This window comes from Gadus chalcogrammus, chromosome 8 (genome assembly GCF_026213295.1).
Source record: "Gadus chalcogrammus isolate NIFS_2021 chromosome 8, NIFS_Gcha_1.0, whole genome shotgun sequence".
Taxonomy (NCBI): Eukaryota; Metazoa; Chordata; class Actinopteri; order Gadiformes; family Gadidae; genus Gadus; species Gadus chalcogrammus.
The window spans coordinates 24,577,815-24,596,353 of record NC_079419.1 but is presented as its reverse complement, the minus strand read 5'-3'; the positions used below and the strand labels follow the sequence as shown (position 1 = coordinate 24,596,353).

The 18,539-nt window shown below is 41.3% G+C and overlaps 1 protein-coding gene across 3 annotated transcripts in view; it reads right to left on the bottom strand.

The window, feature by feature from the left end:
* The window catches only part of ythdc2 (YTH domain containing 2), a 180,106-nt gene that overhangs the window by 141,263 nt on the left and 20,304 nt on the right, over window positions 1-18,539 (bottom strand). For all 3 annotated transcript variants that reach the window (XM_056597813.1, XM_056597815.1, XM_056597814.1), the window contains exons 3-5: window positions 9,865-10,032; window positions 9,687-9,777; window positions 1,356-1,549 (exon numbers count right to left, since the gene is read on the bottom strand). In XM_056597813.1, the coding sequence (XP_056453788.1) occupies window positions 1,356-1,549; window positions 9,687-9,777; window positions 9,865-10,027 (448 nt within the window). In that variant the 5' untranslated portion in view covers window positions 10,028-10,032. The remainder of the gene's footprint in view (window positions 1-1,355; window positions 1,550-9,686; window positions 9,778-9,864; window positions 10,033-18,539) is intronic.

The following is an 18,539-nucleotide window of genomic DNA, read 5'->3' as shown; positions in this document are numbered from 1 at the left end:
CTTCAGAATGTCCCCTTGCGACCTCTGCTGACAGAAAAATCGCATTGCATCCTTGGAAAAAAAACAATTACACAGGAATGCATAAAAAGTGCTCTATAATAGCTTTCCCGGTCTGAAAAAAAAAAAGTATGAACACAGGGTGGTACAACAGACATATTTAGGAAAAGTCAAGAAAGTAGGGATTTGGAACGTGATCGAGTGCAAAGATATATTTTATTTTAACTCACAGGGGTCATTTGACCCCTTCGACGGCTGTTCTATTGTTAAGAGTATTTTCACTAAATGTTATGCCTACATCACTGTTTGAACGATTGACATAACGAGCATTTGACAGAAATAGCAGCCATCTTGAAAAAATGGCCGCCATGTAGAATATTTGGTGGCCAACGCCTTTTTCCCAAAAAGTGACCCTTAAGAGAGTATCTGTGCCGAATTTCATGCTTGCATACCGATTTGAACGATTCTCTTGAAAAATGCCATTAATCTGCTCCACTATTACATATCCCGCTGCTTCGGGTTTTCCTTTGTAGGCACATTGAGAGGAGGAGCGGGTGAATCTGCTGTCAGTGCGTGTGCATGTACAATACGCAATGTGGTCACGTAGACCACAGTTCTGCGACTGAGGGTTTCTTTTCATCTGGAAATAAATATATTATTTTATCAACGTATTGTGTTTTTATTATATTATCGTAGGTAACAACTCAAAATGTAAATGGTAAATTTCGGGACGATTCGGGATGGTTCAAAATGTTTTTCGCGACGTTTCCGGGACGGTGGTGAAATAAAGCTAATTTTAACCCCTGTGGCACACTAGCCAAAGGTCGGAAGTATGAGTCAATAGTTTGCTTGCTCCCTGTTCAAATGCACGTAGCAGGTTGTCAAATCTTTCTCCTTCTCACAGACGTTTACACACGCTCGATAATCTCTAGGACCCCCCCCTCCACACATTAGCCACTAACAGTGGCCATTCCCTATCCTTCTCATACTCATTGGCCTTCCACAGATTCCGAATTTAATGACGTGCCCCTTCCACGTTTAACGTGTCAAAATAAAAAAATTAAAAGGGAAAATTTACTGGTCGCACACATGCCCAACCAGATGAAAAATTCAGTCGCACTCACAAATTTTGGTCGCAAAATGCTAACATTTGATCGGAGTCTGGAACCCCCTGCTACTATTCCAATTTTAGGGTACAGCCTTAAGCCACTGCTTTTAAATCACGAATGGCGTTTGTCTTCATGGTATCAGCCTGTGAGTTCTTGTCGCTCAGATAGCACATTATCTGATCGGTCAAGGTCATTATGCAAATAATCCTCCACCTTTGTGCTGTGGCACCAGCGAGGCAAACCACTAACCTGCAGCTGTAGCAGATGGGCTGAATTCTGAGGTCACTTGAAGGTCGGCGCGATCCTTATTGTTGACGGGATATCTCTGGAGCAGGCGGCATAATGTATGCACAGAATTGGGAGACATTTTTAATGTCATGGCAGACTGGAGGGCTGTCAAACTGTTCTTCTTCCAGACAGTAAGGAAACGGCTTGGTCCCTCCCTAAAAAAAATGTAGCATTAAAACAGCATAAGAGCACGTCCCGATGCACATTCCAAGAGGTTTGAAAAACATAAACCAATCATCAAAAAAGCCCCACACTAATAATACAGCATTCTAATGGCAAGTTCTCAACCGGAGCATTAAGCCCGATGGAAAATTGTCAATTATTCACTTCAACAGCAGAAGCCTGTACGCAAACTTCACTTCTATCAGGGAATACTTAGATACATTTTCACAACCATTCAATGTCTTCGCTATATCTGAAACCTGGATCAATAAGGACAAAGAACTGGGCTTTGACATGGATGGTTATGAACTTAGTTATATGAATAGACTAAATAAGAAGGAGTAGCCATATATGTAGACAATATATTAAACTTCAAGGTGCAGGACAGTATTACAACAGTAGTGGACAATGTTTTGGAATGCATACCAATAGAAATCTGCAAAGGAAAAAGTAAAAATCGAATCATTACATGTTTATACAGACTGGATGGGGGACATTTTCTCCAACAAGAGTAACAAAGCCATTTTCATTTGTGGAGACCTCAGTATTGACCTTCTTAAACCAAATAAACACAAAATGACAGATGAATTTATAAATTCAATGTACAGCATGAGCTACTATCCCGTCATTACCAGACCTATCGGAATCACATCACATTGTGCCACTCTCAGAGACAATATATTCACTAATGACATTGAAAACAGTACACTAAGCGGACTATTGATAAATGATGTAAGCGACCACCTACTAGTGGTCGCTTACAAAAGTTTATGACAGGAACTGTAAGAACCATAAGCCAGTCAAAAATGAAGAATAAAGATGAGTTAGACCTAGAAAAATTCTCAGAAAATTGTAGAAAAATGTAACCTTCAACTCAAGTGAATTTTAAGTGAAAAAAAAGTCCCTGACTTAGAAATAATTATTCTTCATAAAATCACCTGTTGCACAATTATTGGCACCTTTAACAATTCCTAGGAAATAAATGCAATTAAAGTATCATCATCAGTCATTTCTACAGTAGTTCACAAAGTTGATCAGAGTATGTAGGAACATTTAATTAGTAATTCATAACTTCCTGTTTCCCTGGGGTTTAAATATGACGTGCCAGAGACCATTTCTCTTCAACATGGGAAAGACAAAGGAATACACCGTTCAAGTAAGGCAGATGTGTGTCGACCTTCACAAATCAGGCAATGGCTACAAGAAAATAGCCACTCGCCTACACCTGCCCATATCTACTGTCCGAGGAATCGTCAAGAAGTTTAAAACAACTGGAACAGTGGTAAACAAGCCTGGACGAGGACGCAAGTTCATTTTGCCACCACACACAGTGAGGAGGATAGTAAGAGAAATAAAAAGAACTCCAAAGCTCACGGTCACAGAATTGAAAGGAATGGTAGCATCTTGGGGTCACAAAGTCTCCAAAACATTCATCAGGCGCTATCTACATGCCAACAGGCCGTTTGGGAGGCATGTACGGAAAAAACCTTTTCTCACTCAAAATCATAAACGCAAACGCCTGGAGTTCGCTAAGCGGTACATGACCTTCAACTGGGACCGTGTGCTTTGGTCAGATGAGACAAAGATAGAGCTTTTTGGCAACAAACACTCCAAGTGGGTCTGGCGGAACACAAAAGATGAGTATGCAGAAAAGCACCTCATGCCCACTGTGAAGTACGGGGGAGGATCGGTGATGCTGTGGGGCTGTTTCTCTTCCAAAGGGCCTGGGAACCTTGTTAGGGTGCATGGCATCATGAAAGCGTTGAAATACCAGGACATTTTAAATCAAAATCTGGTGGCCTCTTCCCGAAAGCTGAAGATGGGTCGTCACTGGGTCTTTCAGCAAAATAATGACCCTAAACATACAGCCAAATCTACCCAGAAATGGTTCACCAGACACAGAATCAAGCTCCTCCCATGGCCATCTCAGTCCCCAGACCAGGGTTGAGCTGAAGAGGAGACTGCAGAAGAGAGGACCCAGGTCGCTGGATGATTTAGAGAGATTGTTCAAAGAGGAATGGTCGAAGATCCCTCTTTCTGTTTTCTCCCATCTTGTGAAACATTATAGGATAAGATCAGGTGCCGTTTTGTTGGCAAAGAGGGGTTGTACAAAGTATTGACATCAGGGGTGCTAATAATTGTGGCACACATGATTTGATGTTAAATAATTATTTCTTAATGTGGGATTTTTTTCCTACTGAATAAATGCACTTGAATTAAAGGCTGGATTTCACACTCTTTCATTGTGGTCCTATATTATTTAGAAAAAAAATGTATTAGAAGCTAAAGAACACATCTTAACCAGGGGTGCCAATAATTATGGAGGGCGCTGTACATCTGTAATTTATCATTCCAAACTGGTACATTTCCAAACAAAATGAAAATAGCAAAAGCCATACCTCTGTACAAATCTGGGAACACACACCACTTCACAAATTACAGACCGGTCTCATTATTGCCACAATTCTCCAAAATTCTTGAAAAACTATTCAATAATCGACTGGACAATTTCACAGATAACACAAACTGCTCACTGATAATCAATACAGATTTACATCAATAGCTTTATTAGATTAAATTGAAGAAATCACAAATTCTATAGACCAAAAAAAAAATCAGTAGGGATATTCATAGATCTAAATAAAAGCATTTGACACAATAAATCATGGCAGATAATAAAAAAACTGGAAACCTTACGGCATCAGGGTGGGCAACTGGGTGAGGAGTTATTAGAGTGACAGGCGACAATTTGTGACACTTGGTGATTGTTCCTCTGAGCGTTTGGACATTGTATCTAATGTAGGGTTGCCGCGGTATACGGTATTACCGTTGTTACCGGTGTTGAGGCCAACACCGTTTTTTTTGTTGTTTTTTCAGTAATAAAAAACAAATTCAGTAAAAATGAATAATATAATTATAAATAAGAAAATTAAAATGTGTAGAATAGGCCACAGTTATGCTCTGTGCGGGAGAATTGTCACGCCGAGAATTGACGTGCTTCCTTACAAGACCGGTAACGATAGCAACGCCGGTAAACAAACCCCGCGAAGCCAAATCCCTACGTGAGCTCCCCGCACTACGGCCATCCGGAGGCGCACAGAGCTTTTGGCCGTTTTTAATAAAAATTATATTATACTATTATATATAGAACGTTATAAGACGCCGAGAATTGGCGCGCTGCCAGCCGCTGTCATCGAGTGTGAGAGGAGAGTTGACGGAGAAGATGGCGGTTGACCTATAGTTTCAAAGTTAATACCGTTTATACCGGTAATACCGGTGTTGACACGAGCGTATTACTCGGTGTGAAAATGTCCACACCGCGGCAACCCTAATCTAATGTGTTGAAACTATTATCGTTTGCTGACGATAAATATATTTTTTTCAGGTGATGATTTAGATAAATTAGTAGAGGTGATACATTTAGAAATGAGCAAATAAAATGATGGTTCAATATTAATAAATTATTGTTAAACTTGAGCAAAACAAAATCTTTGTTATTTGGAAACTGCAGAACAAATTGACAAATGAATATACAGATTGATGGCGTAGACATTGAACGAGTTGGTCAAATAAAATTCCTTGGTGTAACAATTGATGAGAAACTAAACTGGAAATCTCACATAAAACATATACTCCAAGTTGTCAAGAAGCATTGCAGTATTATGTAAAGCTAAACAGGTTCTGGATCATAAATCACTACACAACCACTATTGTTCACTGGTTTCACCTTATTTAAGTTACTGTGTAGAGGTTTTTGGGCAATAATTACAGAAGTACATTACATTCACTATTTATTCTGCAGGAAAGAGCTATACGGACCATTTTCAATGCTCGGTATAGGGATCATACGTTTATTGTTTATTTATTTAGCTGTTCAATATTTTTTTGGGGAATTTCAGATTTAAATTAGTTTTAATACTAAAAATATATCAATAGTGAGAAAATATATATTTATTTTCATGAACGTTTTTTTAATATATTATATCTTTGATATGAAAATACAAGTAATACATTTTATTTTTAGAAGATGATATATTTGGATACGTTGAAAAAATAATATATATATATCTATATAATATAGCAGGGCTCTTAAGTTTTGAACTGAGTTCAGAGTGAGATTTTGTTGGCGGCGGCGGGGGGGGGGGTATATTCATATGTGACTGCATACAAATGTATCCACAGATATAGTGACTAATGTTTGATAGTAAGCATTATTGGCCCTTAACACTAATATTCAGAAACATCACTGCCTCAAAAGGATATTGGCCTAAGCAAAACTAGTATAGGCATGAACTTATAAAAGTTGCAAACGTGCAAAAACATAATTATATATTTATGTGGCATTCACTCCAATGCTTAAAATATATCTGTGGCATTCAGTAGGCCAATGCTGTGGTAAACTGTTTAAAGTATGAACAAGTGTTTCATTCTGTTCAATAGATAGAACTTTATCAATCCCCTGTTAATGTTTGTCCCTATATAACAATAATGGTAAAAAAATAAATACAAAACGTGAGGCTCTACTTAACCCCCCCCCCCCTACTCAGTTCCACCAATGCAAAGCGAACAGAACTGAGTGTGGAACTACTGGGCGTAGCCTAACGCCTCATGCCCACTGCATCCGTCCGTTGACTGATCCCATTGACTTTGAATGGGGACGGACGCGCAATGCATTGTGGAGCCGTGCGCTCTGTTGGAGCCTTCGGCTCAGTCAAAAATTTAAAAATGTTCAACTTTTTCGGCAGCGACGGATCTGTCATCCAACCAGATCGCGTATGTAAATTTAAGCACTGTATCACTACTCAGGCTCTGACGACCCCGGAAAGCTCCCCAATCCGTCAGCCAAGCCTTCCGACGTCCTTTGACTGACGGTGCAGTGGGCACGAGGCCTAACTAGTTTGGAAACGACCAAGAGGAACGCACCGCAAATACAATGTGAACATGTATGAGCTCTAATAAAATCCCGGACGATTTTGAAATTCCGCCCGCACACATTTTTTTTTTTAAAGTGTCTCAAAAAGAGGGCATGTCCTGGCAAAAGGGGACGTCTGGTAACCCTACGTACGTGGAATTAATTTGATTCCTACCGGTTCCACTGTTAAATAGCAACGCAAGTTGGTGGGTGCTATCCTGGTAATTTCTCTGCGTGAGAAATACGAAGTGAGGTGTGTGAGCGTGTGCATGGGTTTGAATTGCGTGTGTCTCACGCCGAATGCGTGAGACTTGAGAGCCCTGTATATAGCTACATATAATTAATAACAAATGAAAATGTTAATAATTATTATTAAGACTATGGAAGCTTATTTACAATGAGTTACGGAGAAGGGGTGGGATTAAATAAGTGTAAACTTCTTCCCACTCCTTTTCGAACATGTAGTTACAAATAAGTATTTGTCATTCATCTATCTAATTTTGCCTTTTATTTTGTGTCACATCATTATTTTCTGTATGATATTTTCTGTTTTCTTTTACATCTTCGAAATAAATGTCCATCAATCATCAATCAGTTCCATATGCCTCGTAAACAGACCACACGAATCTCCCAGCTTTCTTCTTTTCACAGAGGAACGACCCCTTTTGGTCGGTCCTACTCGGAATTTTGAGAGTCTACAGAGTTCAGTGAGGCTGACAGTACGATTCGACAACAAAAATAGCTGCGCCCCTAATACATTGCTACTTTATTCCGGTCACCAATTTATGCATTGCACGGTCTTGCTGTGCATGCAATACAATGTAAAGTTGTGTTGTTTGTTTTCGAGCTGGTTTGCTAAAGAGGCTAATGTAACTAACAATAACAATCACTAGCCAATGACGTGATACAATCGCAAAGAAAAACGGGAACACTACAAGTGCTACAAGCCAGGAAATTACGTCACAAAAACCACTTGTGCGGGTGGTGTACGAGGCATCTTGAACACACCATAATTGTGGCAATCTATTCTTTCTTTGTTTTATTCATAAGGGGCTGCATAAAATGTATGGGATATGGTAACTCTGCCACAGTAGTAGAAAGTACATATGGTGAAATAAATCGATATAAATTATAGTAAAACTTCATAGTGTAGAGCAGCAAAATGTTAATGTTATTTTAACCCCGATTTGTAAAAAAATTGAAACGTGGTATCTGCGCCTTATATGACATGCTGAATATTTATGCATCGATCCGTCCGTCGGGATAGATTTTGCTGTCCTCTGCAAGTTTTCAAAAACCTTGAACAAAGTCGTACAAACATTTTTTTTTGACCAAATACTACTTTATACTTAGGGAAGGAACTTATGGCATTATTTTGGCTTTATCTTCCATAAAAGGTGCCTGCGTTAAGGCCAATTTATGCAAAATAAAATATTATACAAATTACCTGTCATTGTTCAACCAAGTCCGCTTCAGAGAACCCCAAAGCCTTAAATGTTTAGTGCCCATCAAGGACCTCCCCCTTAGGTAATAGGGAATGTTTTGCTTTTGATAACTAACAAACTAGTCAAAGGGTAAATTTCTAATTACCATTGGCGATCTCCAAGCAATTTTTTATAATGGAAGTCAAAGGGAAGAAAACTTTGACTTCGACAGTTCCTATAAACAGCGCATATACAGGTATCAATAATGTAAAGGATCTTAAACGGCACAGAATCATTTTCTTAAGAAACATCCTATTCATATATATTTCAATATTAAACAGTTCGGTGATCGGATCGGCTGATTACACATTAAAAATATTTTTTATTGGCCTATAAAACCCTTATTACTGCTTCCCTACATAACCCACAATATCTTTCAGTTTCAGCAGGCTATCTATAGAGAGGAGTGTCAAAGCCGACCTAACATTGATACCTTAGCATAGTGGACCACTTAGTTCTCCACCTTGAAACTGCGCTTGAAGTTGAACTATTTAAAATTTGAGCCCAGTTGACACTGATCACAAAATCAGCTTTGTTTAAATTTTTTTTAAAAACAGCGGCATCCAAATGCCAACAGATTGGTTAATATCTAAACAAAACTGATCGAGTTGAGATCACCGTAGGATGGCAATATTCTGAAACACAACATGGCTTCCAGTGTCTTTCTTTTTCGATTTCCTCTATTTTAATATTGTTAATGGCGGTTATACATTCTGATGACTAGGGATGCACCGAAATGAAAATTCTTGGCCGAAACCCAAAACCGAAAATGAGGAAACCTAGGCCGAAAAACGAAACACCGAAAGTTATTATTATGCCAATTATTAGTACCAATTAGGGTTGCCGCGGAATATGGTATGGTACCGGTGTTGAAGTTGATAGCCGTTGAAGAGTTATTTTTTATTTATTTTTTCCAGTAATAAAAAATAAATTGACGTCATCTTTAGGGCTATTTGATTAAAAAAAATGTTTGGCAGTTTGTCTTTGCACCGTTTTATTTTTGATGTGTTTTTACATTAAAAAAATAAATAATATACAAACCCAATAGATAGGCTTCCTAATAAAGCGTTGGAACACACACAAGACCGGTAACCATAGCAACGCCGGTAAACAAACCCCGCAAAGCCCAATCCCTACGAGAGCTCCCCACGCTACGGCCATCCGGAGGCGCACAGAGCTTTTGGCCTTGATATTATATAGACAATTATATCATACTATTATATATAGAACGTTATAAGACGCCGTCACCGAGAATTTGCGCGCTGCCAGACGCTGTCACCGAGTGTGAGAGGAGGGTTGACGGAGAAGATGGCGGTTGACCTAGTTTCAAAGTTAATACCATTTATACTCGTAATACCGGTGTTGACACAAGTGTATTACTCGGTGTGAAAATGTTCACACAGCGGCAACCCTAGTACCATTATATTTATGGCTATGACTGTGTACTAACTTAATTAAAATCAAGGCATTGCAATTTTTGCAAATCGCTATACGTGGGTCTTTCTCAGAAACATTGAAAAACGTCCACACCGCAGACATATTGGCGCTTATCCAGACAAGCGTGTGCTGGCCGCGCTTTTTGGTTGGGTCATCACAAATTTTTGTTTCGGCCGTGTTTCGGTGATAAAAGCATTTCGGCCGAAAACTGAAAAATGTGTTTTGGGCCATAAATTGGGCCGAAAATTCAGTGCATCCCTACTGAGGACCAACAAAAACATGAAACAATACTCATACCCTTTGCTTTTGGACATGTATCCCCAGGTCTCCACCAAACGGTGGATGTAGGCCCTCTCAGTGCTCAACAGGGAAGATGGAAACTCCATTTCTGATGAGAGAAGAACATTTAGATCATATGAGAAATGTGCAAATGTGAACATTCAATTTGTATAGACATTTATTTGAAATAAAATACCTCTCTGTTTACTGCAGTGAAACCTTTCCAATGAGGTGTTGACAGCCCTCTTAACCTCCTCATCCAACACAATAACTTTGGGCAGATTGCTTGCAGAGACCAATACAGGCAGCTTACACCTCGTTCTGCCTGGTGAAGGTGGCATCGTCCTCGGCAGGGGCATTATATCTACAGGATGGATGAACAATGTTAGTAAAAAGTTTGAATGCATTTCTTTATTCACCCTTACCCAAGTTACAAAGTCGGAGCGAATAAATGCACGTCGCACATTTTAAAATTAAATAAAATACGGGAAGAAAGTATTGTGTGGAATATTCCACATGAGGGCGGGGAGGTGAAACAACGTGCCATGGCGGAAGAGCTCTAGGCTACCTAGCAAATCTTGCTACCTAGTTGTTCTGCGCATGGGCATGCCGAACATAGACCACCCCCTCTGTAGGAGCCATATTCAGTTTAGTATTATTTGTGTGCAATGGTTGTTTTTGGTGACCTCTACGGGTTTTGAGTGCCTGTGTGCATATAACAGGAGATGGACAGAGTGCCAGGTATGGCTGATTACACAGCAAGAAGTTATTCTACAATGGCTTGGCCCACATCCTGCTCTTTGTTTGTTTTAAGTATTCTCAGTCAGTTTTCTTTGATTTTTGTACAAAATAAACCACAAGACCTTTTTTGCAAACCCAACAAACTTCTGGACATTATCGTTTTTGGACTCAAGTATTGTTAGAATCTAGTCTGCAGTCAGTCACCAGTGATGTTAATTGGAACCAGGAAAGCCTGAGAAACGCCTGGAACCAAGCCAATTGACCTGTCGCTAAGCTCCGCCCATAGAACGCAGATGAGCCCATGACATTCCAGCCTTAACTATAGGAGGCATAATATAGCTATTTAATGGTTGATTTATGTCGTTTGTTTAAAAAAAAACATGGTCAAACCATGTTCTAACGTTTTGAATATACCCCTCCGTAGTGTAATGCTTCTTTCGGATGCTTCTGGAAGAAAAAAAAACTCTGAAACCTGCTTTGATATACTGTCAGCTGAAAATGTTCCATATGTTTTTGTTATCTGGTTTGTTTGTCCGATATCCCTTTCTATCGAGATTTTGAAAGGGAACCATGTCCTTACTAGGGGTGGAAATCTCTTGGCACCTCACGATTCGATTTGATTCAGATTATGAGGTCAACGATTCGATTCTAAAATGATTGTCTACGCAACAATTATTTGTATGTACATTTCCATGCGTGATTTAAAAAATATATATATATTAGGGATGGGCGTGAGGAATCGATTACTCGAGTACTCCTCGTTACAAATGAACTCGGTTGGTGGACAGGCAAAGTCGAGTTTGCATATACACACACAAACAAGTTTTCTGAAGCAAATGTATCAATTTTCTGTGTGGCGCCACTAACGCATGCCGTGGGCACAAAGCAAATTCTGTGTGGCGCGTGCCGTGCCGTGTGCAGTAGTGTTGGCTCGTTCGTTCGCAAACCGGTTCGAATGACCGAGTCTTTAGGACGAACAAACTGAACCGGTTCGTCTCTCTCGTTCGTTCTGTCGTCTCGTTTACCAGAAACTCAACTGAACGACCGAACGAGTTTCCGGTAGCACTAACTCCACCGAGTCTGACTGACTCAACTGAGAACCGTGCTATGGCGTGCATTCCATGATGCGATTCGCCGTTACCGGAAACTAGGCTGAATCGCGAACGACTCCTCAACGTTCAGTCGAGTTTCCGGTGAATCGATTCACCGGAAACTCGACTGAACTGGGAGGGATCGCATCATGGAATGGACCCCAATGCACGATTCTCAGCTGAGTCAGTAAGACTCAGTGGAGTTAGTGCTACCGGAAACTCGACTGAACGAACGACTCCTCGTGGCGAACTGAATCACGCGAACTGGGTCACGGAAACAAATCATTGAATCCACTACTAGTGTGCAGGCACGCCAGAATTCAAAAAGTTAAGAGATGGCGGTTAAAGCAAAGCACAGCGAAGAATTGAAATACTTTAAAGAAATAGGAGATCATAAGGTGAAATGTAAAATGTGCCCAGCGAAATCGAGCTACCAGAGTACTCCAAGGTTGAATCCCATTACTTGGCTCACTTCAAAATCTCAGCCCTAACCCTCGCTGTTGCGCGTTCACGCGCCGTGGAGCCATGTCCCAATACCAGTTTAAAGGTAGCTTAAGGGGTAGGGGGAGGGCTAACATCCCCTCAAAATTGAGATTTTTAATGGGCACCCTCAAAGCACTTCAGTTGTGACTTGCTCCCACAATACCTTGCGAGAAAACGGGAAATCAAGAAATATCCTAGACAAGATGGAGGGCGAAAAGATGCGACAGGATTGGAAAAACACAAATGTAAGTGTTTTCTCTGTAATTAACTAGTAATTATTTTATTAATTATACTCTGCAGCCCGGCCGCGGGCTTCGAAGCCCAGCCGCGGACTCTCGGAAGATTGCGAAAGTCCGCTGCCGACTTTCGCGGAAGATCGCGAAAGTCCGCGGCCGACTTTCGCGGGCCGCCCGACCCCGGTTCTCGGCCGGGCTCTGCAGACCGGGCTGCATATCATGTCGTATGATATCCAGATCTTCCATGTTCTAGTGACTCCAGGTTAAAAATAAGCTTTATACTAATATATTATATTATATTAGTAATATTACATGGTTAATCAATGTATTTTTTGGCAGTACTATATTGTGTACATAGCTATTATATATTGTACATAACATATGGCCATATCACCCAGTTCTGGCATATAATTCCTAATTCCTTCGTTTTCTTTCAGGACTTCGTTGAGTCCACTGCCACCAGCCCCCCCCCCCACCTCTCCCTCATGCTCCTCCACCCCAGGCACCTCTTCCACCACCCCAGACACCCCTTCCAAGAGGAGAGTGCCAGGGAGCAGGCGAGGCATGAGGAGAGCGAGGCAAAGTTGGTGGAATGGTGGAGAAGATGTGATTCTTCACCATTCTCTCAAAAGCTGAGAGAGAGAGTGTGTGTGTGTGTGTGTGTGTGTGTATTTTTAGGTGTGCGTGTGTGTGTATTTTTAGATGTGTGTGTGTGTATTTTTAGATGTGTGGTTCAGTGTTCATTTAAATAAAGTGTTTCTTCTAAAGTGTGTTTTTAAAGCTTGTTCATAACCGATTATTATCTAAGGGTGCACTCACACTAGGCCATCTGGCCGTGGCCGTGGCCTAACCATGCTCAAATCTGCCAGTGTGAGTGTGGCCAGTCTGGCCAGGCCGGGCCAATTTGGCCACTTGGGAGAGGTGTACTGCTACGGCACGGGCTGCTACGGTACAGATGCTAATGAGCCGACACGCGCACACGCACGGCTACGCAAACTGAGCTGGATGACGTATAGTCAATGCGACGACCACGGACATAATAAAGGCGACGAGCCTTCTTTCCCATTAAACGGTAAACATCGCGTCAAGCAGTTCAACTGTTGGTGTGTTCTCTGTGTTGTTGTCCATTGTTGTTAAAACTCTGACTGGCGGCAGACTTTATTATGGTCCATGCAGCGGACGCTTGGTGATGACGTGTTACGACGTATGTACAAGAGCCTTCCGTGGCCAGGCCACAGCTGCGACGGCCAGATGGCCTAGTGTGAGTGCAGGCCAGAGAACAATGGGGCCATTTGAGCACGGTTAGGTGTGAAAACGGCCAACGGCCACGGCCAGATGGCCTAGTGTAAGTGCACCCTAATACCAGCTTTAACATGTAGCTAAGTGATATTCAAAATAAAGGTATATTACGAGGGACAAATAGTATTAATTTTTTTTTTTTTTTTTAAATACTTTATTTAAACATGCCAATTACAAAATATAAATACCATTTCAGGTTAAACATCTTTACAATGGGTCTTGCTCGTTGCCCGAGACAATGGCAGCCAGTCTGTCTCTTGTAACATTACCAGGGGTCTGGTTATCTGCTAGGGGGCACGGGGAGGCCATGATGACGTCACAGGGTAGGGTTGTCCCATTTGGTAGGGGATCGGTTAGGGGTAGCAATGAGCATGAGCTATGAGGGTAAGGGTTAGGGTTAGGGTTGAGATGTAGGGTTGAGACAGTGAGCAAAGAAACGGGATTGGGCCCAAGTACTATGCGGCAACATATGCTCCTGAAACACAAGGGTGAGTTCGGGAAAGCAGACCCGCAACAACCAAGTGTGTCCGCTATTTTCACCGCCGCAAGACGCAGCTGTAATCCCGGCCGTGTAGAGAAGATCACAACACTGAGTATTTCCATAGTCCATTTGCTGCCGTTTTATTTGCAGCTTTAAATGATTTGCAATGGTTAGGCTACATCTTTCGTTTTTTGTTTTTTTTTAACCATTACAGGCCTTGGTTCGACGTGTTTTAAATTGTGAGACGCATATTTATTTTTGTAAAGAAAATGTGTTTTGAACGTCGATTGATCCTCGAGGAATTCCTTCGATCACTCGAGTTTGGAATTTACTACTCGTGCCCACCCCTAATATTGTATATATATATTAAGGGCTGGGCGATTACTCGACGTGAATCTCGTTTTTAATACACATCAATTCATTCTCGTATTCCAGTAACATATTTTATTTAAAATTATGCAGTGTTTCCCCTATATGCACCTATCAGCGTCGGTCATGAATTTTTTTTTTAACAAGAGGAGAGGAGAGCTTCAGCTTATCTCTTTAAAAAATGAATCTTGACATATAAATATGAACATTCCGTGCGCTACGGACGCTGGATATGCGCTTCATATCCAGGTCAATCACACACATGTGAGTAAAGCATATAAACAGAGTAGAGGAGAGGAGAGCTCCGTCTTATCTCTTTAAACTAATGTCACACGCTTCATATCAAGGTAAATTCACACACCTGAGTAAAGCATATAAATGGAGAGGGGAGGAGAGCTCCGTGTTCTCTTTAGAACAAATATTATTTTGCGCTACGGACGCTTCATATCCAGGTCAATTCAGACACCTGTTAGTAAAGCATATAAACGGAGAGGAACTACTGTAAAGTTGGAAATAAATTGGCAGATTCTGAGTTTGCGGTTCAATCGATCATCAGTGAAACATCGTTGCTAAATTGACATCTCTAGCTAAGTGTAGTAACCTAGAGCAGCCTTTCTCAAAGTGGGTGCCGCGGCACCCACTTTATTTACAGTTGTATTATGCTCTGTTCATTACTGTCCTGTCTAAATAAACACGACATTTGCATTTACGTTTAGGCTATGCAGTGTCGTTTTTAATCATATTTTACACTGGGGTGCCTTGAGATTTTATGCACTTTTGAAAGGTGCCCTGGCTGAAAAAAGTTTGAGAAAGGCTGACCTAGAGAACCAGCTACAACATTGTTTTCATCCAAACCAGCCGTCTTTACCGAACGGTGAATTGCATTGGCTTCTATGACAGGGCTCCAGACTAACTTTATGTGTTGGTTGCACTGGTGCGCCTAACTTTTTTTTTTTCTTTTGTTTTAAGGGGCACCAGCACAACATTTAAGTGCACCAAATTTTTCTTGCATCGCCTTTAACGCCATAAGGTCACCTTTTTATCGCTCTCCATAACTTTCATATAATGTGAATGATTTTTTAACAAGAATAATGGTGCGTTTCAGGCAGCCCGCAACCCGTGTTTTCACAACCTTCTACTTGTGAAAGTGCCCTGGAACAGCAGACAAACCCGCAACTCACTACCCGTGAACTCGTACCAGACCGATTCACTCCCAGTTCCAGCTCATAACTTACGGGCTAAAAATTGTCCCTGAAACGCAGCATGAGGTGTAGAGAAATGCTTGTCTTTATTTGAAGCACAATTACCGTATTGGTCCGAATACAAGACGGCCTTTTTCCCCCTCGAAATAGGTCCGAAAAAGTCGGGTCGTCTTATATTCGGAGTCTAGTATTCAGAGCGCAGTTTCTCTTCTTCGCCTCTCCCTTTAAATGTCAATACACATTCGCGGCCGCAGCTGGCGCCAGAAATTGGTTCCGGGAAGAAGTAGACCAGCGTCCTTAACAACCAGACCGTTACCAGTGTTTAAAGACAGGCTGACCATTTAGAGACAAGTGGCTCAAAAGTGGTTCAGGTCAATCTACAACAGAGGAGGAGCTATGATGCCAATTTTAAAATAATGGTCGTCAATAAGGCAGAGTCAAGTAACAACTGCCAAGCTGCCAAGAAGTTCGGGGTCACGGAGTGTAACGTAAGAAGATGGCGAGCACCAAAAAAACGTCTCAAAGATGACAACAGTCAGCGCAAATCTACCGTGGTCCTCAAAGTGGTCGTTTCAGTGAGGTTGACCGGAGAGTTTTTGAATATGTCAGAGAAAACGCGCTTTGGGAGGAGCCGGTGGAAATGGAGCAGCTGGGGAGCGATGACAGCGAGAGCGAACACAGCGGGGCAGAGGACTTTTAGTTAAGTTTAGTTAAATATGTGGCCTGTATTTTCTGTTATTTAAAAATGTTCACAATGTTGCTTGATTATTGCTTGACATTAATTTTGAATCATACTGTACATATTTTGCCTTGAAAGTGCCGTGGCCTTTACTGGCATTATTATTATTGTCATTACCGTAATATAACAAGTGTTTAATTGGAATTAAACTTGCAATCTATAGTTGCTATTGTCCCACTGAAGAGCATGCCACCAGTACAAAGGAAAACTTCTATCGCAGGCTTAAAGCAATACAAGATATGAAGAAAACCCATCCTTCCTTTAAGATTATTGTTGCTGGAGACTTTAATGCAACTATTGGCTATGACTGAACCCGAGAACTGGAAAATGGGAACCCTCCATCCTGAAAAAAAAGCATTGGTCCTCATCATGATGAGAATCCAACGAGCTTCAATGGAACCAAGCTCATTGAAATAGCAGAAGAGAACTCGCTATCTATCCTGAATACCATGTTCACGACAAGAACTGACGAGCACAGATGGTCCTTTCATTCAAATCTTGGTTATAAACGCAGGCTGGCTACATCATTGCTGATGAATGGTATGTGAAACATGCAACTACCAACTGCAGATCATACCCCATGCAAAGTCTGCCATTTGAGTCAGATCATTGCATTGTAGTAATGGACGCATTGTTCCGTACGAGGAAAACATTAAAGAAGACCTATCGCAAAACGATAGGGTTTAAATGTGGTTGATAGGGTTTACATGTTTAAATGTGGTCGATAGGCTTTACATGTTTAAATTTGGTCGATAGTGTTTAAATATGGTCGATAGGGTTTACATGTGGTCGATAGGGTTTACATATGGTCCATAGTAGTGTTAAATGTTCTTTTCCCTCTCTCTCCACCTCATCCCTCACTCTCCCCCCCCCCCCCCTTCACTGTAGGCGTCTTTGAGTGTCTAGAAAAGTGCTAAATAAATTCAATGAATTATAAAACACAGCCGGATAAAAAACATCCTAATCTGCGCCGATTGAGAGATGATCCATCCATACAGGACTTTTATAGTGGCGCACTTGACTCTATGCTACTGCCTAATCAAAGTCCTCAGACGCCTGACGAAGCTGAAGAACTGCTAACAAGTGTAATACAACAGGCGTCAACAGAAACCATTCCAATGAGGGCAAGAAATGAGCTGATAAAACCAGGGGCGAATAAAGAGTACCAGGATCTGTTGAAGCAATACCATAAAGAGAAAGATCCAGTGAAGAAGAAGGCATTGTCTTACGATGTCAGGAAAGCTCGCACCAAGCTGAAAAATGACTATTTTACATCCAAGGCTAATCAACTTAATTATGCTAGTGAACAGCGTGACACAGAGGAGGAGTTTAGGCTAATGAAAAGATATACATCACTATCACGAGTGAAAAGACCGATGATACCGACCAAAAAAAATGGAGGGACACTTCTCTGAACACTTTGGAGCCCGCTCTTACAACCCACAGCCGGAACTAGAACAGCCTGATGATTATCCTCATCTGCTACCACCTGATGGCCTTCCTGTCATCAACGACAGCCCGCCAGACTGCTCAGAAATCAAGGCTAATATAGCAAAATTGAAGAATGGCAGGTGCCAAGGGACCGACAATATACACTCTGAACAACTGAAATACACAACATCAGAATCATTGTTTAAGTACATCACACTTCTATTGCGTAAGATTTGGTCGTGTTTAATGGTCCCTAAGAAATGGTTGGAAGCATCCACAACTTGTTTATACAAGAGAGGGCTGAGATTGTTACCCGAAAACTACAGAGGATTAAGCATAACTGCGACTCTATCAAGGTGATATCTGGTGTCATCATTAATAGGATCAGGGAGACATACGAGAAAATCCTTCTACCAACGCAATATGGATTTCGGGCCAACAGATCAACCTCTGACGCCATATTTATTCTACGACGTATTCTTGAACTCTCAAAGAAATCAAAAGCTCCCGTGTTTGTGGCGTTTATAGGCCTCAAAGCTGCGTACGACTGGATTCCGCGAGATGCTTTATTTTGCTGCCTTGACATCCGTTTAAGATGTCCTAAACTAACAGCTATACTCCGAGCCCTCTACAGAGGCACAAAGGCATGTATTAAAGGTGGAAAGGATTTCTTTGAAACTGTCGTTGGATGTCGTCAAGGGGCAATTGAGTCCCCGCCATTATTTAACATCTATATGGACTTTGTGGTAAGAGCTGCACGGAAAGAAGTACAAACAACTATCCCGGAAACAGGCTTCCA